Source organism: Macaca mulatta, chromosome 3 (genome assembly GCF_049350105.2).
Source record: "Macaca mulatta isolate MMU2019108-1 chromosome 3, T2T-MMU8v2.0, whole genome shotgun sequence".
Taxonomy (NCBI): Eukaryota; Metazoa; Chordata; class Mammalia; order Primates; family Cercopithecidae; genus Macaca; species Macaca mulatta.
The window spans coordinates 71494169-71502193 of record NC_133408.1 but is presented as its reverse complement, the minus strand read 5'-3'; the positions used below and the strand labels follow the sequence as shown (position 1 = coordinate 71502193).

General features: G+C 49.8%; 1 protein-coding gene across 1 annotated transcript; it reads left to right on the top strand.

Moving 5' to 3' along the window:
- The first annotated feature begins 271 nt into the window (after positions 1–271).
- LOC713649 (uncharacterized) lies at positions 272–6365 on the top strand. The gene is made up of 4 exons (XM_015129105.3): positions 272–593; positions 1281–1483; positions 3815–3891; positions 5392–6365. Exons 1-4 carry the CDS (start codon positions 272–274, stop codon positions 5630–5632), a joined length of 843 nt encoding a protein of 280 aa, XP_014984591.3. The 3' UTR covers positions 5633–6365.
- Positions 6366–8025: the final 1660 nt, after the last annotated feature.

The following is an 8025-nucleotide window of genomic DNA, read 5'->3' as shown; positions in this document are numbered from 1 at the left end:
TCAGCCTCCCAAAGTGCTGGGATTACAGGCGTGGGTCACCGCGCCCAGCCAAGAAGTTCTTTTCAATACAGACTATATATAACTATGTTACCAAAGGTTAAAAATTTGATAGTGGGTTGATGAGGCATTTTTGTCATGCCAGCCTTTTTGTGGGCTAGCATATTTTGCACCGGCACTCTCAGCACATAGACATTTAATATCATGGCCTTACCTGAAACTCTGACTTGACTCCGTATTTTCAGACTGACCTAACTGATTGAATTTAGCAGCAATGTTTCCAGACACCTGCACTGACCAAACGATTCCAGTCATCATCATTTTTGGTTTCTCCCAGATCACAGGAGTGATAGTGAGTGGTGAATCCTCTTACAGAAACCAGACTTCTTCTAAGCTGGGCCACGGCTGTGATAAATCGGCTCCCAAGTGGACGGCCACAGTGATAAAGGAGTCAAAACCTGGTTCCAAGGCCCGCTTGCCACTTGTATGGCCTGTCTGTGCCCTCCGGATTATTGGGAGGAACAAAGATTTGGAAACCGCCATTCCACCCCCTCCTGGAATCTTGCTTTCCGCGTCTCTACCAAGACTGGTGGAGTGTGCCTGCAGTCCCAGAATTTTGGGAGGCGGAGGTGGGAGGATCGTTTCAGCCCAGGAGTTCGAAAACAGCCTGGGCAACATAGCAAAATCCAGTCTTACAAATAAAAACATTTAAAAATGTAGTCGGGCGTGATGGCGCGTGCCTGTAGTGCCAGCTACTTGGGAGGCTGAGACAGAAGGATCGTTTGAGACCAGAAGTTGGAGGCTGCAGTGAGCTGAGATCGCACCACTGCACTCCAGCCTGGGCGACAGAGTGAGACCCTGTCTCTAAAAGAAATAGGCCAGGCCGGGCGCGGTGGCTCACGCCTGTAATCCCAGCACTTTGGGAGGCCGAGGCGGACGCCTCACGAGGTCAGGAGATCGAGACCATCCTGGCTAACAAGGTGAAACTCCGTCTCCATTAAAAATACAAAAAATTAGCCGGGCGTGGTGGCGGGTGCCTGTACTCCCAGCTACTTGGGAGGCTGAGGCAAGAGAATGGCCTGAACCTGGGAGGCAGAGCTTGCAGTGAGCCGAGATGCACTGCACTCCAGCCTGGGAGACAGAGCGAGACTCCGTCTCAAAAAAACAAAAACAAAAACAAACAAACAAACAAACAAACAAAAAAGAAAAGAAATAGAGAGGCCAACCCGGAAGAACCGCGTCTGCAGCCCGGGTTTTATGGCTTCTCTCCGACGCCCTCCCAGTTGCAGACGCGCCCACTTTCAGCCCTGTGCGCCGGAAACGGCCGAATCCCGTAGGCCCCTGCGGGTCGCTAGCCGTCGCCATGGAAACGACAGCGGCCAAGGAGTGCTCAGCTCAGACGCGCCAGCTCTGGTGGGCTCCGGCTGACTACGCCGCGGCAGACAACGATGCTGAAGGCCAAGATCCTCTTCGTGGGGCCTTAGAGGTGAGGCCCGGCCCGCCGCGGCAGAGGGAGCGGGGAGCGGGAAGCGGGTCTCCGGGCCTGGCGGAGCGCAGGTCGCCACCCCTCTGGTCTGTGCCTTGTTCCTGGAGGTGGGAACCCGGGCCCACCGCGCCCACCCCGGCTGGCGACCCTGGCCTTTCCGTGAATTCCGTGCTTTCAGACCTTGATTCCAGCCACTGCCCGGAGGAGATAGTGGAGGCAAGCCCGGTGTTAATGAGCCCCGAAGGCCCAAGGTACTGAGTGGCATCGTTGGAACCACAGCCTAAGTCTGGTGACTCTTTCCTTTGCCCCCGATATCCCCCTAATGAATGCGTCTGTGGATCTGGACTTTTGAGACAGGGACTCTCACTGTCGTTTATGCTGGAGTGCGGTGTTGTGATCATAGCTCACTGCAGCCTCGACTTTCCTGGGCTCAAGCAGTCCTCCTGCCTCAGCCTCGTGAGTACCTGGGACTACAGGCGTGCACCACCATGCCCGACTGAGTTTCTTGTTTTTGTTTTGTTTTGTTTTGAGACAGAGTCTCGCTCTGTCACCCAGGCTGGAGTGCAGTGCCTTGATCTTGGCCCATTGCAGCGTCTGCCTCCTGGGTTCAAGGGATTCTCCTGCCTCAGCCTCCTGAGTAGCTGGGATTACAGGCGCACACCACCACCCCTAGCTAATTTTTGTATTTTTTGTAGAAATGGGTTTTCACCATGTTGACCAGGCTGGTCTCTAACTCCTGACCTCAAGTGATCCGCCTGCCTCGACCTCCCAAAGTGCTGGGATTACAGGGATGAGCCACTGCGCCTGGCCTAAATTTGTTAATTATTTGTAGAGATAGGATCTCGCTATGTTGCTTAGTACCTAGGCTGGTCTCCAACTCCTGGGCTCAAACAGTCCTCCTGCCTCAGCCTCCCAAAGTTCTGGGATTACAGGCGTGAGCCATTGCTTGAGGCCTGAGCTTTTTACTATATGGTCCTGCAACCCTTGGCTATTAATGTGTGTGTCGGGGGAGTGATAGTGGGGAATCACATCTACATGTATACTTCACATCATCCACAGAAATAAAGCTCAGATGAACTAAAGCTAAATGCGTTAAAAATAAAAAATAATAAATAAAAAGTAAAAAGCCCAGGTGTGGCAGCTCATGCCTGTAATCCCAGCACTTTGTGAGGCCGAGGCTGGTGGATCACCTGAGGTCAGGAGTTCGAGACCAGCCTAACATGGTGAAACCCCATCTCTACTAAAACTACAAAAATTAGCCAGGCATGGTGGCACATGCCTGTAATCTCAGCTACTTGGGAAACTGAGGTAGGAGAATCACTTGAATCCGGGAGGCAGAGGTTGCAGTGAGCCAAGATCGCACCATTGCACTCCAGCCTGGACAACAAGAGCGAAACTGTCTTAAGTCCTAGGCCAGGCACAGTGGCTAACTCCTGCCTGCACTTTGGGAGGCCAAGGTGGGGAGCTCACTTGTGCTCAGGCATTCAAGACCAGCCTGGGCAAGATACGGAAATGCCATCTCTACAATACAAAAATTAGCCGGGCATGGTGGCGCACACCTGTAGTCCCAGCTGCTCAGGAGCCTGAGCCAGGAGGATCACTTGAGCCCTGTAGATGCAGGCTGCGGTGAGCTATGATTGCGTTGCTCCACTCCAGCCTGGGCAACAGAGTAAGACCCTGTCTCAAAAAAAAAAAAAAAAAAAAGCAATGTGGCAATGTGTATTACTCATATAATTGAGGTGGAGAAGCAGCTCCATGTGAGATTGTGAGACAACTAGTCACAAGTCCCTAGGCTGACTTGATCCTCTGTGTGACCTAAAAACTCCTTGGCCAGGCTCAGGGGCTCATATCTATAATTCTAGCACTTTGGGAGGCCAAGGCAGGTGGATCACCTGAGGTCAGGAGTTCCAGATCAACCTGATTAATATGGTGAAACCCGGTCTCTATTAAAACTACAAAAATTAGCTGAGTGTGGTGGCACATGCCTGTAATCCCAGCTACTCAGGAGACTGAGGCAGGAGAATTGCATGAACCCAGGAGGCAGAGGTTGTGGTGAGCCAAGATCGCTCCATTGCACTCCAGCCTGGGCAACAAGAGAGAAACTCCATCTCAAAAAAAAAAGAACTCCTTAATCCCATGCTCCCTGGGCCCCAGACCAGGCTGTGGCCACCATCCTAGAGCAGGAGAGTGAGGTCGTAACCACCCCAGTGATCTCACAGTGCCCGTTACCTCTACTGCATCACACCGATTCCAGGCCACCTCTTGGGGTGCTCTTTTTGGTTTTCTTTTCTGCCTTTCAGCAAAGACCTTTACTTGCTCTCATTTTCACAGAGTGGAAAAACTGTTCTGGCCAACGTTCTGACAGAATCTTCTGACATCACTGAATACAGCCCAACCCAAGGAGTGAGGTGAGCCCTGACAAATCTGTGTCCCAAAGAGTGCCCAACTGGCTGGGCAGGGAGGCTCATGCCTCTAATCTCAGCGCTCTGGGAGGCCAAAGCAGGAGGATTACTTGAACTTTGGGCAATATAGGGACACCCCATCTCAACTAAAAATAAAACATTAGCCAAGTATGTTGGCATGTGTCTGTAGTCTCAGCTACATGGTAGACTGAAGCAGGAGGATCACTTGAAGCCCAGAGTTGGAGGCTGCAGTGAGCTATGATTGTGCCACAGCACTCCATCCTGGGTGACAGAGTGAGACCCTGGCCAGGGTCGGTGGCTCGCGCCTGTAATCCCAGCACTTTAGGAGACCAAGGCAGGTGGATCACCTGAGGAGAAGAGTTCGAGACCAGCGTAGCCAACATCACGAAACCCCGTCTCTACTAAAAATACAAAAAATTAGTCAGCATGGTGATGGGCACCTGTAATCCCAGCTACTTTGGAGGCTGAGGCAGGAGAATTGCATGAACCCGGGAGGCAGATGTTGCAGTGAGCCAAGATCACGCCATTGCACTCCAGCCTGGGCAATAGAGCGAGGCTCTGTCTCAAAAAACAAAACAAAACAAAAAAATCAGCTGTCCACCAGGCACCATGGAGTTGGGCCTGGCATGTTTCCTGGCACGTATGAGAAGCTTGATTAATTATTTGCTGACATGCATTGCTTTATACACTTTAGTGATTAGGCTATGATGCAGTTAGCAGTCATCAACCTTGGCCGGGCGTGGTAGCTCATGCTTGTAATCCCAGCACTTTTGGAGGCCGAGGCAGGCAGATTACCTAAGGTTAGGAGTTCAAGACCAGCCTGTCCAACATGATGAAATCTCATTTTAAAAATAAATATATAAATAAATAGGGGCCAGGCACCATGGAACACACCTGTAATCCAGTACTTTGGGAGGATGAGGCAGGCAGATCACCTGAACTCAGAAGTTTGAGACCAGCCCGGCCAACATAGTGAAAACCCAGTCTCTACTAAAAATATAAAACTTAGCCCAGTGTGGTGGTATGCACCTATAATCCCAGCTACATCAGGAGGCTGAGGCACGAGAATTGCTTGAACCTGGGAGATGTAGGTTTCAGTGAGTCAAGATTGTGCTACTGCACTCCAGCCTGGGCAATAGAGCCAGACACTTGTGTCAAATAATCATAATAATAAAATTTTTTTTAAATGAAGAAATCAGCCTTTACAAAAAATAAAATTGACCTGATATGGAGCACACCCGTAGTCCTAGCTACTCAGGAGGCTGAGGCAGAAGGACCACTTGGGCCCACATTGGAGGCTGCAGTGAGTTATGATCCCACAACTGCACTACAGCCTGAGAGACAGAGCAAGACCCTGTCTCTTAAATAAAAAAAAAAAAAAGGAAGTCATGGACCAACTTTTAATACTAAGATATTCTTTTTAAAGTCCACAGTTAGAAACCAGAATAACCTAAATTTCTCCCCTGTTCCTTTTCTTCCTCACAGGTTTGAGTCCTGCTGGCCAGCCCTGATGAAGGATGCTCACGGAGTAGTGATCGTCTTCAGTGCTGACATCCCAAGCCACCGGAAGGAAATGGAGATGTGGTATTCCTGCTTTGTCCAGCAGCAGTCGTTACAGGACACACAGTGTATGCTAATTGCACACCACAAACCAGGCTCTGGAGATGATAAAGGAAGCCGGTCTCTGTGTAAGGAAACTGGAATTTCTCTTCCTCTTTTGTCTTGAACATTTTGGACACCTACATATTGCCCCATGTCCTAGAAACCAGCAGCTCTGTCCAGTTACTGAGCATCTATGTACCCTAGGCAATTGTTGCCCTCTCCATGTGAGTCAGAATTGCCAGGTTTGGCCAGGTGCAGTGGCTCATGCCTGTAATCCCAGCACTTTGGGAGGCCGAGGCAGGTGGATCACCTGAGGTCAGGAGTTTGAGAGCAGCCTGGCCAACATGGTGAAACCCTGTCTCTACTGAAAATACAAAAATTAGCTAGGCATGGTGGCAGGCACCTGTAATCCCAGCTACTCAGGAGGCTAAGGCAGGAGAATTGTTTGAACTCTGGAGGTGGAGGTTGCAGTGAACTATTTCACCACTATACTTCAGTCTGGGTGACACGGCAAGACACCATCTCAGGAAAAAAAAAAAAAAAAAAAAACAAGGCCAGTTACGGTGACTCACACCTATAATCCCAGCACTTTGGGAGGCCAAGGCAGGTGGATAATCTAAGGTCAGGAGTTTGAGACCAGCCTGACCAAATTAGTGAAACCCCATCTCTACTAAAGATATTTTAAAAATTAGCTGGGCATGGTGGCACACACTTGAAATTCTCTGAGCCAGGAGAATTGCTTGAACCTGGGAGGTGGAGGTTACAGTGAACGGAGATCACATCACACCATTGTACTCATCCTGGTCGGCAGAGTGAGACTGTCTCAAAAAAAAAAAAAAAAAAAAAAAAAAAAAAAGGCGTGGTGCGGTGCCTCACGCCTATAATCCCAGCACTTTGGGAGGCCGAGGCAGGCGCATCACGGGGTCAGGAGATCGAGACCATCCTGGCTAACATGACGAAACCCCGTCTGTACTAAAAATACAAAAAATTAGCCGGGCGTGGTGGCACGCGCCTGTAGTCCCAGCTACTTGGGAGGCTGAGGCAGGAGAATTGCTTGAACCCGGGAGGCGGGGGTTGCAGTGAGCTGAGATCGCACCATTGCACTCCAGCCTGGGTGACTGAGGGAGACTCCATCTCTGAATAAATAAATAAATAAAGTACTGTGTTACTGTGTGCTTGAATGAGAGTAAATATGTGCTTGTGTGTGAGTCTGAGTGCCTGTGGGAGTCTGTGAGGGGAATGACTGTATGTGTATGGGTGAGGGTGAGGGTGAGGGGAGTGGTGGGAGAAGACAAGGGGCTCTTTCAGGCCAGCTCAAAGAGTTTGGCTTCATCTTACAGGCATTACTGTGCCACTGACAGATTTTCACTGCAGATTAATGTGGCCAGAACTACATTTTAGAAAAACCCTTCTGACATCAACTTGGGGGCTGGACTGGGAGGAGAAGAAGACAAAGGGGATTAGGGGAGAGACCGCTGTAGTCCTGATGAGGCCATGGGAGGAGAAAAGACCCTATGGGCAGAGAAGAAAATGGAGGACTCATAGATTCTCCTCTATGTCTAACTTGATGCTGATGCTGTATGAGCTTCCTGTTGCTGCTGTTGCCAATTACCACAAACTTAGTGGCGTCAATTAGGAGAAATTAACTCTCTCATACTTCAGGAGGCCAGCAGTCTGGAATCAGCATCACTGAGCCAAAATCAAAGTGTCATCAAGGCCACATGGCCTCCAGAGGCTCCAAGGGAGAATCCCTGTCTTGCCCCCTGGTGGCTGCTGTCCTTTGCTTTGTGGCTGCTGTCATCACCCCAGCCTTCAAGGCCATCTCTACTCGGTCCCCACATTGCCTTCTCTATGTGTCTGTCTCAGATTTCCCTCCCTCTCTCGTATGCTATTTTTTTTTTTTTTTTGAGATGGAGTCTCACACTGTTGCCAGGCTGGAGTGCAGTGGCGCCATCTTGGCTCACTGCAAGCTCCACCTTCCAGGTTCAGGCGATTCTCTTGCCACCGCCTCCCAAGTAGCTGGGATTACAATTATCTGCCACTAGGCTCAGCTAATTTTTGTATTTTTAATGGAGACAGGGTTTCACCATGTTGGCCAGGCTGGTCTTGAACTCCTGACCTCAAGTGATCCAACCGCCTCAGCCTCCCAAAGTGCTGGGATTACAGGCGTGTGCCACTGCACCTGGCCCTTCATTTTCAAATATGCTGAATGATAGGATTTAATTAAAAGAGACATGATTAAACATCATCATGATAGCCAAAACAACCTTTGAAAAATTATTTTACAGTAGCGGTTCTCCAAGTGAAGTTCCTGGACCAGCAACAATCAGCATTATCCAGGAAATGTGAATCTTCAGGCCCTACCCAGATCTGTGGAAGCAGAAACTCTTGGGATAGAGCTCAACAATCTGTGGGTTAAGAAGTCCTCTGGGTAATTCAAATGCATGGTAAGGTTGTGAGTCACTGTTGCCCGCTGTTGTATCTCCCCTCACACCTTAAACTCCGTTGCATTATGAA